Source organism: Festucalex cinctus, chromosome 20 (assembly GCF_051991245.1).
Source record: "Festucalex cinctus isolate MCC-2025b chromosome 20, RoL_Fcin_1.0, whole genome shotgun sequence".
Taxonomy (NCBI): domain Eukaryota; kingdom Metazoa; phylum Chordata; class Actinopteri; order Syngnathiformes; family Syngnathidae; genus Festucalex; species Festucalex cinctus.
This window is the reverse complement of record NC_135430.1, coordinates 14043751-14060892: the sequence shown is the minus strand read 5'-3', so window position 1 is coordinate 14060892 and position 17142 is coordinate 14043751. Positions and strand designations below refer to the sequence as shown.

Here is a 17142-nt window from a genome sequence, read left to right as displayed (position 1 = left end):
TACTGTAGCCTATACAACATTTAGATCACACCTCAATCAGCTCATTTGTTCAATGTATACATATATAAAGTAAATCAATTCACTAATGTTGCCTGGTTCAATTGGAAATGTCTTCATCGTGCTGTTTACATGTTGACATCATGAGCGAAAGACAAGGTGTTGATCATTAGTGTCTTACCATTGTAAGGATTTTAGAGTAGACTGAGGGAAGTCGCCACGGTGCTGAGATTGTCATCCGTAGGTCGGATGCAGAGAGACTGAAAGTGTCACAGAAAGGAAGAGAGGTCGAATCAAGGACCGAACACATTCATCATTTTGTGTTCCGAAACTTTATGATTTGTCATGTTTAACACTTATAAAATAATAGCAATGGTAAATGGGATATCATGATTTATGACAGATTTATCGTTCCCACTTTTTGAATTCAGAATTGTGAATCAGTTCACTTTCACGAGGGTTATGTAACATTTTCTTTAATTTTAGCTCACTGTTTCAAAATTACAGTCAGGAATGAAAACAATAGTTGATGTGTGCCACATTTCATCAACCGAATGAAGTAATGTTCAGTAGCTAATAGTGCGTTGCCAGGTCTGCCTTTGCTGTCATTTGAAAAACAAAATAAGCAAATACAGCTAACATGATGGATGTCTTTGAATTTTATGAAACATAACTTGTTTCCCTCTGGTTAAGCATGTCCGGTATATCACCCGCACTTTGTAAATATAGATGTTTAATTTAAAAAAAAAACTAAATATGTGGAAAAATTACATTTCATAGCTGAATGATGCCACCATACAGTATATAAAAATAAATCTCAAGGTTTTGCACTCAGTGTATATGGAATAGTTAAAAAAAGAAAAAGAAAAGTAGGAAATGTATTATAACAAGCACCCACAGAATGTCTGTATTATAAAATATTTTTTTATATTCGAATTGTAGGATTTTATTTTCAAATCATTGTATATACTATATTTAGCTCTGTGTAGTCTATTTTTGTAGCCACCATGACCTCTCGTTCATTGCATTCACTCATGTTACTGTATGAAGTAACTTAAGCCAACTTTGAAGATACAGACTAAAATCATTTTTTAAAAATGTATATATTTAAATGCCTTTACAATCAATTGCTTTTACATATTGTCAATTGGTAATTGAATCTCCACTCCACCAATCATATCCTGTTCACCAATTATCGCTCAAGATACAACCAATAATACTAATATTAAAACACTGTTATTAAATAAATCAATGCCCAGTCTGACAACAATATATATTTCCACCTTTCTTGTGTTACCATCCGATAACATTGCGACATGAATGCTTGACTCACAATTAACAGTGTTATCATTTGCTGTACCTCACTAGCATCTTGTTTGAATGCATAGATGCTTCCATGATTCACTTTTAGGTTGCCTTATTGTTTTTTGTCCGTTTCCTTCCTCAATAATGGGATTTGGTGAGATGTGCTTTTTCAAATACTGATTTGAATTTGTTTTGTTTTAAAGCATTTGCAAACATCTGCTATGATGATAAGCTTTGTGGTTTTAAGAGGAATGTTAGCAAGCTGATTTCTCCCCCAAAAGTTCATTTTCTCCAGTTAGAAACTTTTATCATGAATGTATATATTACATTTAGAACAATAACATGTAAATAAGATGTTTTACTTTTACAGGTACATTTTGTGTTTTGTTTTTTTTGGGTTTTTTTTCAAAGTATAATTTTTGCTTTACTTGCACATGTTATGTGTGTATGCGTGTGTGAATCTGTGTGTGCGTGCATTAAGGGGTAGAAATTAAACCTGTAATAGATTTATTTTTCTGCCATGTTTGGATCTCAGTGTGACAAAAGTTGTGTATAGTATTTTTCTGCTAAAAGCTGCTATAGGAGAAGATTACCAAACAGCATTTGGAGGTGGCAAGGATGAAAGATTGCTGAAGGTGGAAAAAGCACACTTAAAAAAAAAAAGTGGTTAAAATCATGATCATAAAAAAAATAAAAAATAAAAGCAGATGCTCCCACAGTCATTTGTGAAAAAATACCCTCAGCCTTTCATGCCAAACCTCTTTAAAAGCCTCAGTGGTACCAGCAAAACGTTTTGAATGTTTATGGAAGAAACACTGCAATATTGCAATATATTTTTCTATTGGAACAAGCTGCTAACATACTTCTAAAGCTCCTTAAGGTGCTACAGACCTCTTTTCTAGTTTTAGAATGTATTGTTTGTTTTCAAAGTATTCATTTTAGCAGAGCAGCTGGCATGTGCACAACTGGTTGTACGATTATATCTTCATATAGTTTTACTGTACTGTGATGAGTGGTCTTTGTTTTTTACAAACTGTATCTCACAAACAACCCCTTATGTTTGCCCCACCTGTGTTTCTTTTCGTTATATATACATTTGGGAAGCCTTGTCATTGGGAGAGTTATTGAAAAAGTGAAGTTTTTTTTGTTGTTTTTTTGTTATGTATATGTGACAACATTCAAAATGAGATGAAATCTATTCGATGAATGCATTCCAGCCATGTTAGTATTTTTATGTGTTGCATTTTGACAATGCCATCCCATAACAGTGATGGAATTGATTGACTGAATGATGGTAATTCTTAATATTTAACTAAAAATCTATTTTACAAACTACTGTTATATTTTTATACATTTAAGCAATGTATTTATATACATATGTATACACGATGTACAGTATATTGATGCAGTACTGTATATGTATTAGGGGTGTGCCAAAAAATCGATTCATAAAAGAATCGAGATTCTCATTTATTATTCAAATCAAATCGATATTAATATCCAAAAATCGATTTTATTTCAATTAGAAATGAAGAAGAAGGGGAAAGGGCAGTTGTAGCCCACATGCTGATTTTGTGGAAAAAGGCACTTACAATACAAAATTAATAAATGTTTAAACAAAAAACAAACAAAAAAAAGACACTTTAATGTCTCTATTTGTCATTTTGTCTTGCAAAGCAGACTGGAGTAGATCATGACGATGTTGTGCATATCTGTAAATTGAAGCAGAAATCATTTGTCAATCAAATCATTTTGAATCGAAAATCGATTCTGAATCGAATCGTACACCCAAAAACTGTAATCGAATCAAATCGTGAGACAGTCAAATATTCTCAGCTCTAATATATATGCACATATAGGTATGTGCATATATGTGTACTGTATATCTACAGTATGTATACATGTGTATATATTTGCATGTGTAAATATATGTACATATGTGTAAATGTACACATATATTCAGTATGCATATACACACATATGCATATATATGAATACACCTATATTTGCATATTTGTGTATATATGTATTTTCTACTGTATGTGTGTGTATATATATATATCAAAAATATATTTAGATATGTTTGTAGTTTTTATAAAATAGAAGTTTTGTTTTTTAAAACACTGACATAATCCAAAGAGGCAGATTATTTATTGTTTTGCATAATAACCTGATTTTTATTTACATGCCATGCTGCTATTAAAAGGGGATGACATTGTCAACTCCAGTGTTTTCATGCGATGTATTGAAAGTTCAATAAACATAAGAAGATTTTATGTTGTGTGCTTTCTTTTGTCAGTTCATCACCCTAACTATGAGATTTTTTTTCTTTCTTCTTCTTTTTTAAGTATATGTATAAAAAAGGTTTTATATAGTTTTAGACTATAATTAATCCAAAAAACTGTTTGGAAGTTGGTTGCAAAAATAATGTTGTAATGGCCAAATACAGTTAAATCTGAACAGTATTCAGTCTTAATCCCATGAAATCCAGTTTTGATTTCCTTTGCTACATTTTCTAGCAACAAACAAATGTTAACGTACAATTCCACACCAAGGTGTGCTGTCTTCAAATGTCTACGAACAGATAAATCTGTGCAAGTGTGACCACCGGCCAGATTTTTTTTAATGTTTTTTTTTAAGAAAGTTTATATATAATTTAGATTTATAAAATTTAACAAGTCATCAATACAAATAGAATAGTTAAAAATAACTAAATAAATATTTATTTTGAAAAAATTAAAAAAGGAGGAAATGTTGCCGCTGCGGACCGGCTCCTATAAATGACGTCACAAACATGCGCCATTATCTTGTAAAAACAACACGCTATCCCATAGAGGCTTTGCATTTCGTAGAATGGCATGCATACAAGTTATGATAAACATAAATTGAAAGCAAGTTTTTTCAAGAATATCTTCGCGTAAAGACGGTGTCAGAATGCGAGACCAAGGCGGTTGATAGAAGCAATTTTCGGGAAAGAGACATAAGAACACGTCCGAGCTGTGGTACGTCTTTCATTTAGACACCATGCCTTCTCCAGTCCCCCCAACCCGTGTGCTTCCCAAAGACATTTTCCCCTCCGTGGACATCGGGACTTGTAGCAGCCCTTTATCCAAACCATCGTTCGGCTCCACCTTACAGGTCCCAGTCCAGCGACCCCAGGGTAAAGTTACAAGCCGCCTGTGGTCCTCCGTCATCTACTGGAAGGAGCTACACTGCGTGCAGCCGATCGGTTCTGGTGGCTTCGGCTCTGTCTACAAGGCGAAATACCTCGGGGAGATCGTCGCATTGAAGAAGGTCAAGAAATGCACCAAAAACAAACTGGCTTCTCGCCAGAGTTTTTGGGCCGAGCTGAACGCCGCGCACCTTCGTCATCGGAACGTCGTGCGCGTAATCGCGGCCACGACTTGCATGCCGACGGACTTCGGAGACGAAAGCAGCATCGGGACCATCATGATGGAATACGTCGGAAGCAGGAATCTGCAGCAGGTTATTTACAGCTGTGTGGAGGAGGCACTGGAGCCGGACAGGTGGCTCGGACACTGTTTGGATATCTCGCGTGGTTTACACTTCCTTCACTCCCATATGATCGTTCACCTGGACATCAAACCAGCCAACGTGTTGGTGTCCAGTGAGGGCGTGTGCAAGATCGCAGATTTTGGCTGTTCTGTTCAACTGGATAAACGTCAAGCTTCAGATGTGGTTCAATTGAGTCACACAGGTGGCACGTACACGCACACAGCACCGGAATTGCTCAAGGGCGAAGGTATCACCGCTAAATCGGATATATTCTCCTTTGCGATCACCATGTGGCAGCTGATGACCAGAGAGCAACCCTATACGGGGGACAGGCAGCATGTCCTTTACGCGGTGGTTGCTCAAAATCTTCGCCCAAAAGTTGAGGATCAAGCCGTGTTCCAGTCAGAGCATGGGAAGCTCTGCAAGACTTTGCTAAGCAGATGTTGGGCTGCAGATGCCCGGAGTCGATTCAGCGCACAAGAGCTGATTACACAACTGGAGAATCTCCGTGCACAATTGTGACTGATCTGTCTTCATGTAGACTTGTTTAGATTAAATTTCACACCTGTTGTTGTTGCGGCTCCTATGTTTCTTCATGCTTGCCACTATTTGTGTCTTAAAAAAAAAAAAAATGAAGTTACTGCTGCAAACATGAAACATGGTGATTTATGGAGGAGCCATTTTAAATGGCTGCCTGTTATTTTTGTTCAGTACTGTGAAATCATTTTTTTTTTTCATTCCTACTTCATAGCACCATCATTGTCAGCATATGTACATTTTAACCCAATGTCTTAACCTTTAAATGTTTTGTTAGTGTAATTTGTTTGTGATATGACATTTTACTTGTATACTTTAATTAAAATGGTTTCACGATTTTTACTATTTTGCATCAAGCTCTTACTGACTGCACGATTTCTTACAGTTTTTTCTCAGCAAGATATTATTTAAATTAAGTATATGTTAGCATGAACCTAGCATACATTTTGTTGGAAGAGGAGTGGAGAAGTGACAGTAAAACAGGCCAAAATTCAGTTGTCATCAGCAGGGTGGAAGAGCTAGACTTGAAGACTCACCGAAAGGCATAGAAGTGGATATCCTTGTAAAAATTCATTCATCAGACAACTATTATGACTTTTGCCCTTCAGCTTAGCATAATTGGCTGAAAAAGAAAACGAACGGAGCGTTCAAAATTAATCGATAGTTCCTTGCATTTGATAGTGTGAAAACCCAACAGACTAAACTAGTAAAACAGAAAGAGAATAGAACTTGTAGCAGCTCACTTTCAATAAATCAGGCGCAGATGAATTTCCTCAGCATCTAACTTGAGTGTTTAACCTCAATAAAACTAAAGTACTCAACATGTGAACAGGTATTCCTCATAAAAAAATGAGAAGCACGTTCGGTTTCATTTGTTGTAAAATAGCAGCATCTGGTGGACAATTGAAAAAATACACCAACAGTCGACTCCCATCCGGGATTTTTATCCGTTATTGATTAAATGTCTGTCAAACCCAGATCAGTGGAACCTAAATTCATAAAATATCTGTCAGTAAAAATTATTGAAATGCAATGTTCCATTATGTTCAATGAGAAGTGCAAAAGTTACAATATTTTTGATTTAAAAAAAAGAAAGGAAAAAGAAACGTTTACAACAATCTTTCCACATAATTACATAATCATTACAGAAACCACCCAAACTGATATAGGTGCTAATGCTTCGCTTAACAAACTTAAAATCCCTGTTTCACAAAGGCTTTAGTTTTCTCATTTTGGGCATTATGGAACATTCCATTTCTGTAACTAGGAGGACCCTCCATAAATATAATCTTCCACTAATTCATCAAACAACTAAGGTCTTACTGTACAAAACAAATAAAGTTAATTCATAAAAAAAAAAAAGTTTTGTAAACAACTAGGCCATTACCTGATGACGTCACGCCAATAATGCCAATCAGCATCTTGGTCAACTTGGTACAAAAAACAATTTGACCTGTCGTGTTCGTTGCTCTTGATACAAACTGTCGTTTCACTTCTGAGTCTGACTCTGCACAATTAGCCCGCACGACAAAAGCGAGCACCCGTCAACATGGTAAATCAAAGATGTTTATAAATTCATACATGACACATCCTACCAATTGTGCAATTATGCAATGCATACTGTTCGTTTTTTGGGGGGACTACGTCTCATCATGTATTTTTAAGTGTTGATAAACATCATTCCTTATTAACGTTGTATAATGTGTATGTTTTATATGTCTTACTATCGTGTAATTTGGAGGCGTTGGGGGGAGTAGTATGCCTGCTACACATCGGAACATTTGTTGTTTTGAGATCGCCCCCACAGACATTTAGAAAAAAAAAATGTCGTGGTTGGCACAATTATTAAATATTTTGGCTTTTCTCAATCTTTGAAAACATTATAATCAAGAAACACGGGACGAATGAGGTGGCTGTGCTTGCTAGTTCTGACGTTGGGAGAGTACCCAGAATGCACCATGTTACTTGCGCGTTGCGATTTTGTCCTCTCTGGACGTGATTTAAACAATTTAATGACAACACAGTTGGCGTTTTTCTAAACAAAAACAACTGTATCGCCAGTGCTAATATTAAAGTCAATGTAAAATGCCATTGGCATGCTTACAGGAAGTTAATCTGTAGTCGACTTCCGGGAGTAGTAATCCTCCAAATAACTAATATTAAAATACAAACGCTGTACTTATATAGTTACAGAAATATAACTAAATATATATAATATAAGAGTAATTGAGATGCTTATTCACAGTTTCAATTGATGCAACAGAATGAAAATGCAAGAGGCTTGAATTTCACATGATATTTATTTACAAGATCATTTTGTAGTTGATAATTAGAATGGTGTTTAAGAATAAAGTGTTCAACGTGAGGGGTTCAATGGGAATGAGGCTATGATCTATAAATAAATAACAAATTACATCTATATTTTTTTATTGTGATTTCTTCGATATCAATCAAAATAATCACAATCATTACTTTTCCTTTAATTGTGGGCCAAATGTTTTCTATTTACAATACATACACCATATGTATATTCTATACGTCCTTCTAATGTGTATTTTGTTGTTTTCTCAGGAGTGGGAGCATCTTGAAGAGTTAAATACACCTTTTGAGGATGAGGCGAGCAACTGGAGTCCAAATGAGCTACGCTTGGCCCAGCTGCTCAGCTCTACGGCCTCGCAGCTGGAGTGGCAGCGACGGAAGCGGGAGAGCAGGGCCGGGGAGTGTGCGGGCCATCTGGGGTCTTTGATGGACAGCATGCGCAACAAGCTGGAACTCCACAACCACCACCACGACGACTCCACTGAGAGGCTCATCGAAGGCTCCGTGGGAGAAAATTGCGACTTAACGGTTAGCTCCTCACCTCATTTTTTCGATTGGTTGATTTATGGGAAGCACGGTGGAGTAGTGGTTAGGATGTCTGCCTCACAGACTCCTGAGTTTGGGCTTTCCTGTGTGTAGCTTGCAGGTTCGCTCTTTGCTTTTCCTCTATAAAATGTGCATCATTTAAAGGGGGTCATGTGACGCTCCCAAACCAACCCCTCAGGTAGTGTGATCCCTTACCAAAAAGTCGTATACTTGACTCCTAGAACCATTTTCAGCAGCAAAAAGTTAATATTTTGTCCAGGATTAATTTGATAACTTCATTATTTTTCATGTACAATTAATACATTTAAAAACGCGTTTTTCCGCTTGCTGGCGACTTAAGATGACATCATCTGTGCTGAGGAAATAGGTAACAGCCAATCATGGCTCACCTCCTGGGTTTGGTCAGTAAACTGGGCCATGATTGGCTACTTCCTCAGCACAGGTGATGCCATCTTCAGTCCACAGCAAGTGGAAACATTAGGTTTTAAAGGTATTAACTGTATGAAAATAATGAAGCTATCAAATTAATTCTGGACCAAATATGAACTTTTTACTGCTGAAAATGGCTCAATTAGTCAAGTATCTCTTTAAGTACATAATATGGAGTATACTTAAGTATATCTGAGTTTATTTTTCAAATTTACTTCTTCCAAAAGTAAACATTAAGTAAACTCCTTGAGACTAATTTGGCCCATTTTAGTACACTTAAAAGTACACAGTGTTCCCTCGTTTTCCACTGTGGTTAGGTTAAAAAATAAAAAATAAAAAATACCCTCAATAAAATGAAATCCGCAAAGTAGTTAGTTTTACGTTTTACATTTAATATAAATGTTTTAAAGCTCGAAAACCCCTCACCACACAGTTATACACGTTTCTCACATTTCTCTCTTGTTTAAACATTCTCAATTCATAAACTGTATAAAATAGATACATTACTGTAAAAAAAAAAAAGAACAGGAGAAGAAAGAAAAGAAGGAGCGTAAGGAGCGTGAGGAGAAGGAGAAGAAAGATAGGAAGGAGCAAGAGCAGTTTGAAAAAAAGGAACTGAAGGAGCGCAAGAAGAAGGAGACGGAAGAAAGGAAGGAACTAGAGAAGAAAGAGAGGAAGGAGATGAAGGAGCGTGCAGAGAAGGAGAGGAAAGAGAGAAAGGAGTGTGAGAAGAAAGAAAAGAAGGAACGGAAAGAGCTTGAGAAGGAAGAAAGGAAGGAGCATGCCAGGAAGGAAAAGAAGGAACAGAAGGAGCGTGCAGAGAAAGAGAAGAAAGATATGAAAGAGGGCATGAAGAAAGTGTCATGTTTTGGTTTGGTGGGGGTGGGTTTTTGTTGTCTTTTGGTCGTTTGTCATGTGTTCCTTGTTTCTTCCCTTGTCCCGTTATGTCAAACCACGTCCACCTGAGTGTGTCTTCCCTTCCCAGTGTATCCACCAATCAGCTTCCCTTGCCACTTGTGTCTTGCCCAGCTGTGTCTAGTCATTGTCATTAGCCTGTGTGTATTTAGTCCCCTGTTTTCCGTTCTGTTCTTGGGGAGTCATTGTATCTGTTGTGCTTGTAGTATCTGTGTCCCTGTGTTCCATGCCATGCCATGCCATGCCATGCCATGCCATGCCATGCCATGCCATGCCATGCCATGCCATGCCATGCCATGCCATGCCATGCCATGCCATGCCATGCCATGCCATGCCATGCCTTTGTTTTTTTGATCTTGTTAATTCTTTCATAGCACCTTGTTTATAGTTTTCGTTAATTAAATCCCCTTTTTTACCTGCATCCCTGCCTTGCCCGGTTTTTTGTTGCCTCCTGCATTTGGGTCCTGCCACCAACACCCCACTTTCGTGACAGAAAGAAAGGGAGGAATGGAAGGAGTCCATGAAGAACGGTCAAAACGAAGGACCAAGAGAAGAACATCATCCAAAGCGTGCGTTTAAAAAAAAAAAAAAAAAAAAAGACTCAAGAAAGGAGAATAGGAGGCTGAAAAGAAAAAAGGGGGGGGGGGGGGCGTTTTGTGAGAAGGTGACAGTCTACGTTTAGTCAGTTGACCAATTCCCGTTAGTGCGATTTGTTCTGTTTGCACTTATTCATTTATTTCATTAAAGGGATACTTGACTCATTGAGCCATTTTCAACACTAAGAATATAATATTTTGTCTATAATCAAAGTGACTTCATTATTCTTCAAGAACAATTAATACTTTTAAAAACTAAATTTGTCGACTGATGACATCACCTGTGCTTCGGAAATAAAATAGGTAATGACCAATCATGGCTAAGTTTGCTGACCACACCCAGAAAACAGAGGAGCCGTAATTGGTCGTCACCTATTTCTTCAGCACAGGTGATGTCATCTTCAGTCGAAAGCAAGTGGGCAAATGTTTTTAAATGTATTAATTGTACATGTAACTTGAAAAATAACGACGATCTTTTTACAACTTTTGCTGGAAATGGCTCAATGAGTCAAGTATCCCTTTAAATATAGTTGTCATTTATTTTGTTTTATAAATAAAATAGTTCTAATAAACAATCTTGCAGCCTGTAATCATTGTTACTAATGTATTGAAAATAAAATATTAGTAAGTTACATAAGAAATGCGTATGTGCATTTCAACCTTGTTGGTTAACTCATGTATTGGAAAAACTAATATAATGAAAAATTACTGTTTCGACATGGAGGTGAACTATTTATCCATCCATTTTCTGAACCGCTTATTCCTCACAAAGGTCACGGGGGTGCTGGAGCCTATCTCATCTGGCTTCGGGCAGTAGCCGGGGTACACCCTGAACTGGTCACCAGCCAATCGCAGGGCACACAGAGACGAACATCCATCCACACACAACACCTAGGGATAATTTGGAGCAGTCAATTAACCTGCCATGCATGTCTTTGGAATGTGGGAGGAGACCGGAGTACCCGGAGAAGACCCACACAGGCACGGGCAGAACATGCAAACTCCACCCAGGAAGGCCGGAACCTGGACTCGAACCCGATTCCTCAGTACTGGGAGGCGGACATGCTAACCAGTCAACCACCGTGAACTATTTAATTTAATGAAATATTGACAAGTGGGAAGATAAAAAAATATATATATATATTGATTAAATGTCAGTTAAGCCACAGCAACACGTAAATTAAATGAAACCCTGAAATAATTAACACATTTGGCAGTTATTAATAGTATATTATTCCCAATTCTTAAAGAACAATAATACAGCTGGGAGAAAACTGCAACAAATTTAAAAGTTTAGAAATCTTTCTATTACCTGGCTTACAACATTAATGGCGTCAAATACTTGTATTTTGTCAACAAATTTTCTCTAAATTATTTTATTAAGGACCATTTGGTAATTTATGATAGCAAGACAACTTAAAAAAAACAACAACAAAAAACAGAAAAAAATACAACACACGTGGACTTCAAATTGCAAAGTATTGATAAAACCGGACAGGACCACCGAGGAAGCTATAGAGTGATATGCGTACGAAAGAAACATCACTGAACTGGAGAAATACTGAATTTCAACGGGATCAAGAGTGGACACAGAGGTAACAGACATACAACTATGACCTCACGACTACTCTGGGGACAGGAACCAAATCACTATCAATAGATGATAAGTAACTATGAACAACTGGAACTGAAAACTTTTGAATATGGATCACAAGAAATGTGCTGCAGTGGTATTTATAGACTTGAAGAAGGCATTTGATACACATACATATTAAATCACCATTCATCCATCCATCCATCCATCCATTGTCTTGACTGCTTATTCCTCACAAGGGTCGTGGGGGGTGCTGGAGCCTATCTCAGCTGGCTTTGGGCAGTCGGCGGGGTAAACCCTGGACTGGTTGCCAGCCAATCGCAGGGCAGCAAAAGTTACAATATTTCTCGTTAGAAAATAAAACTTTTGACAACAATATTTACACATAATTACATACTCAAACTGATATAAGCTGATATGGGTGCTAATACTTCACTTAATGAACTTAAAAACCTTGAAAAAGTGCTGTTTCACACAATCTCTTTAGTGTTCTCGTTTTAGGCATTTTGGAACATTCCATTTCTGTAACAGGAGGACCCTCCATAAATATGATCTTCCACTAATTCATATAAAAAAAAATAATTAAAAAAAAACTGAAGTCTTACTGTACAAAACAAATAAACATGCTTTATTTAGCATGTTGTTTTGGTTAATTCATGTATTTTATTTTTTTAACATTTATTGAGTTTTTGGTTAATTCGTAAACAACCTTTCCATGACCTGTCAATCAGCACCTTGGCCACGCCCCACCAAAAGAGGTTGACCTGTCGTGTTCATTGCTATTTGATCTTGTGTATGACTAACTATATATTGTACAGTTTTTAGTGCCACTGTCACTCACTTACACTCACTATGAACCTGTACGCAGCCAGCAAGCCAGCACGAGAAAATCGACCACACGTCAACATGGTAAGTGAAAGATATTTATCAATTAATACGTCATACTAATTATACAGTAATGCAACATCTTGTTTTTTTCGAGGGGCTAAACTATGTTTTTAAGTGTTGATATACAGTACATCATTTCATATTAAAATTGTATTTTATGTAGGTTTTAAATGTCTTATGTGTACGTTATGTAATTGGGGGGGGGGGGGTGTACTACACATCGTACGTGACATTGTGCGTGTTTTAGGGAAAGTCCCGCACTCCTATTTCTTTAGGGGAAAAAAACAAAATATGCCGTGGTTGCTCAATTATTCGATTTTAGCTTCTCTCAATCTTTAAAAAGATTCTAATCAAGAAACACGCGAGGAACGAGGCGGGCCTGTGCTTCCGAGTTCCAACCGCCGATGTTGCCACCATGTTATTTGCACATTGCGATTCCGCCATTTTTGGGCGTGCTTTAAACAATTTAATGACACTGCAGTTGGTGTTTTTCTAAAACGAAGCATGTCTTGGATTTAAATACTTGTGAATTTAAATACAAGACATGCATCGTTTTAAAAACCATCGCCAGTGCTAATGTTAAAGTCAATGCCGTTGGCATGCTCACAGGAAGTTAGCATCGAGTCGACTTCCGGGAGTGATCGGCCGATGCATTTGCTGAAAAATGAAGCTGATGTTAACAAAAAAAATGAAGTCCTACCTCGTTGAGGATCGTTCAAATGCACGAAATCAGTCCTCGGCCCACCACCTAATATACCGTGGTCTAAAGTCTGGTTGTTGCATCACAAATTTTTGATTACTAACAAAATTAGAGAGATTTACTTGAAAATTTTACATAAAATCTACCCTGTAAAACATTTCATGGAAAATGAATACAAATTATATTGACACTAGGTTTTCATTTAGTTGAGCTTTTCTTGAAACTGTCACATCTTTTCTGGCATTGTGAGCTTACTAAGAAACTATGGAAGGATGTCATAAGATTTATTTGTGGTAACCTTATTGAAAATTTCGTTTTTTTCTATGAACATGTTATTTTTGGTTATTTTGTAAAGAGTGATAAAGATGACAAATACATATTTTTGTGTTAAATGTGCTAATTATATTAGCAAATTTTACATAGACTAAATGTAAATTTTGAATTGTTTTCTGTATTTTATAAGGACTTTGAGGTAACTCAACTCTGTCTCAACTCAACTTTATTTGTAAAGCACTTTAAAACAAGCAACAAGTGCTGTATACAAAGTGCTGTACATGGAACAGAAAATCCGTCATGCAGTGAATAAATTAATAAGAAGTAGGTGAGCAAATAAATCAATAAATAAATGAATACGCATCAAATTCATAACACAAAATACAGTACACACGACAAAGCACCAAACAATGTTAATCTCGTGGTGCGCCAAAAGCCGAAGAATACAGATCGGGTTTAAGATGGGTTTTAAAGTAATTGTTTTAGTATATTTATAGTTTACTTTGTAACTAATTTATTTTTTCAGGTTATTCTTTCAAGTTAGGTTGAGAGTTGAGTTTTCAAGGATTCAAGTATTTAATAATGCAATTCCAACACACTTTTCCACATGATAGGGCACAAAATATGATATCTAAAGTCACATCCTTCTATTGTCTATTTTGTTGTTTTCTCAGGATTTGGAGTTTTGGAGTCTTGAAGAGGTAAAGAAAACTTTTCATGATGATGGCAGTAACTGGAGCGCAGGTGAGCTGCACCTGGCCCAGCTGCTCTCCTCCAAGACTTCCCATCTCGAGAGGCAGCGACAGAAGAGCCTAAAGTGGGAGAGAAGGGCCCAGGAGATCGAGAGGCGTCTGAAGAACGTGGAGGACAACTTAAACATCTGGCTGTCCTTCCCCAGAGATGAAAACGACTACACTATGAGCCTCGTCGAAGGCGACATGGGAGTGAGACAAAAAACGGTGAGCTCCTCACCTCATTTCTTCTATTGGTTGATTTATAGGAAGCATGGTGGAATAGTGTTTAGGATGTCTGCCTCACTTCTATAAATCATTTATTGTCTGTTTTGTTGTTTGCTCAGGCTTTGCAGTTTCTTGAAGACATGAAGGAAATGTTTGAGGATGACGACCGTAACTGGAGTCCACGTGAGCTGCACTTGGCTCAGCACCTCTCCGCAATGACCTCACAGCTTGAGAGGCAGCGAGAGCAGCGCCTAAAGTGGGAGAGAAAGGCCGAGCTGCTTGCGGGGCGTCTGGATTACTTGAAAGAGAACCTGCGCATCAAAGTAGAATTCCCCGACCTCGGTGAGGACTACGTCGAGAGCCTCAGGCTAGGCCTCGTGGGACCATATTCTGATTTAACGGTTAGCTCCTCACCTCATTTCTTCTATTGGCTGATTTATGGGAAGCACAGTGGAATAGTGGTTAGGATGTCTGCCTCACTACTTACTTTACTTAAACTAAAAATCCTTGAAAACGTACTGTTTCACACAGTATCTTTAGTGTTCCTATTTTGGACATTTTTAAACATTCCGTTTCTATAACGAGGAGGACCTTCCATAATATGATCTTCCACTAATTCATAAAACAACTGAGGTTTACTGTACAAAACAAACATGCTTTATTTATGTTGTTGTTGTTTTGTTTTGTTTTGTCCTGAGTTTGATCTTTCCTGTGTGTAGCTTGCTGGTTTGCCATGTGCTTTTCCTCCATTTAAAGTGGAATTCGACCTTAAACATTTCTTGACGATAATATATGTGATCTCACTAGTCTAAACATGATATTCTTATTAATATTACATTTTTAGAATATGAGTTATGCAACAAAACCCAGCCGTTTTTATTCATCGCAGGGGGTGGCCATTTTGCTACTTGCCATCAATATGTTTTTATATCACAATTAACATTACGGTTTTCAAGCAAAACAGTATAACACAGGGCTGTTTGGTGGCCATCTTGGAAAATAGTTACCATATATACTGTATATTTTTTTTATGAGAACTTTACTTTGCACAATAGTTTGCCTAATCTGCTCCACTAGGCAAGTTGATTGTATAGGCAAGGCAAGTTTATTTGTATAGCACATTTCATACACAAGGCAACTCAATGTGCTTATTATAACGCAATATTAACCAGAATACCGTATGTCGACTAGTGGGGCTGCATAGAACATAATTGTCAAGAATTAGTTTTTGGGGGGTTACTTTGCCTTTAAACGGTGTCATGTGACGCTCACAACCCAACCCCTCAGGTAGTGTGATGTCATTTAAAGGTGACAGCAAATGGCAGGACAAGTGTAGGAAACTTTGAAATGAATTGATTGATTAATTGACAGTTTGTGTCGCTTTCATTTCAGAGCGACGACAAGAAGGAGCGTGCAGCCAAAGAGAAAGAAAGGAAAGAGCAGGAGAGGAAAGAAAAGAAGTACAAGAAGGCACGTGAGAAGCAGGAGAAGAAAAACAGGGAGGAGGAAAAGAAGGCGCGCGAGGAGCAGATGAAGAAAGAAAGGAAGGAGCGTGAGGAGAAGGACAAAAAACAGAAGAAGGAGCAAGAGAAAGAAAAGAGGGAACGCAAGGAGCGTGAGGAGAAGGAGAAAAAAGAAAAGGAGCAGGAGAAGAAAGAAAAGGAGAAAGAGAAGATAGAAAAGAGGGAACGCAAGGAGCGTGAGGAAAAGGAGAAAAAAGAAAAGGAGCAGGAGAAGAAAGAAATGAAGGAGCAGCAGGAGCGCAAGGAGAAGAAAGAAAGAAAGGAGCGTGAGAAGAAGGAAAAGAAGGATCGGAAGGAATGTGAGGAGGAGGAGAAGGGGAAAAAAAGAGTGCAAGAAGAAAGAAAAGGAGGAACAGAAGGGGTGCATGAAGAAGAAAGGTAAAAAGGAAGGAGCAAGAGAAGGAAGTCCTCCTGTGTGAAAAGAAAGATGAAGAAAAAGGAGAAGAGGAGGCTGAAAAGAAAAAGGAGGAAAAAAAGTTGACGTTTTGCGAGAAGGTGACAGTTTACATCTAGTTAAGTGACCAGTTCCTGTTCGCCGTTTGCACTTTTTATTCATTTATTTCATTAAAGGGATACTTGACTCATTGAGCCATTTTCAACACTAAGAAGATAATGTTCTGTCTATAATTAATGTGATAACGTCATTATTTTTCATGAACAAATAATACCTTTAAAAACTAATATGACATCCATCACCTGTGCTTAGGCGATAGGCAACGACCAATCATGGCTCCGTTTGTTGACCACACCCAAAAAACAGGGAAACATGTCATCTTCAGTCAACAGCAAGTGGAAAAATGTTTTTAAAGGTATTAATTGTACATGTAACATGAAAAATAATGATGTTATCAAATGTATTCTGGACAAAATGTTATCTTTTTAACAATTTTTGCTGGAAATGGCTCAATGAGTCAAGTATCCCTCAAATTAGTTGTCTTTTATATATTTGGTAAATAGTAAAGTAGTTCTAATAAACAATTTCGCAGCCTGTATTCATTGATGCTAACGTATTGAAAATAAAGTATTAGTAACATGAAAAAAATGC

The 17142-nt window shown here is 37.3% G+C and overlaps 2 protein-coding genes across 2 annotated transcripts; both read left to right on the top strand.

The window, feature by feature from the left end:
- Positions 1-4090: 4090 nt before the first annotated feature.
- Positions 4091-5700, top strand: mos (v-mos Moloney murine sarcoma viral oncogene homolog). Its single transcript, XM_077509018.1, has one exon. The coding sequence runs from the start codon at positions 4327-4329 to the stop codon at positions 5338-5340; it is 1014 nt and encodes a 337-aa protein (XP_077365144.1). The 5' UTR covers positions 4091-4326; the 3' UTR covers positions 5341-5700.
- Positions 5701-12492: 6792 nt separating this feature from the next.
- On the top strand, positions 12493-17123 carry LOC144009378 (uncharacterized). The gene is made up of 4 exons (XM_077509099.1): positions 12493-12663; positions 14290-14574; positions 14694-14975; positions 15967-17123. Exons 1-4 carry the CDS (start codon positions 12607-12609, stop codon positions 16477-16479), a joined length of 1137 nt encoding a protein of 378 aa, XP_077365225.1. The 5' UTR covers positions 12493-12606; the 3' UTR covers positions 16480-17123.
- Positions 17124-17142: the final 19 nt, after the last annotated feature.

What these genes read in the sequence shown, in the direction of transcription:
- LOC144009378 (XM_077509099.1), top strand. Translation starts at nt 12,607, where the DNA reads ATGAACCTGTACGCAGCCAGCAAGCCAGCACGAGAAAATCGACCACAC. An exon ending in ATCGACCACACGTCAACATG is followed by an intron (nt 12,664 to 14,289) that starts GTAAGTGAAAGA and finishes TTGTTTTCTCAG; the next exon opens with GATTTGGAGTTTTGGAGTCT. An exon ending in TGGGAGTGAGACAAAAAACG is followed by an intron (nt 14,575 to 14,693) that starts GTGAGCTCCTCA and finishes TTGTTTGCTCAG; the next exon opens with GCTTTGCAGTTTCTTGAAGA.
- mos (XM_077509018.1), top strand. Translation starts at nt 4,327, where the DNA reads ATGCCTTCTCCAGTCCCCCCAACCCGTGTGCTTCCCAAAGACATTTTC.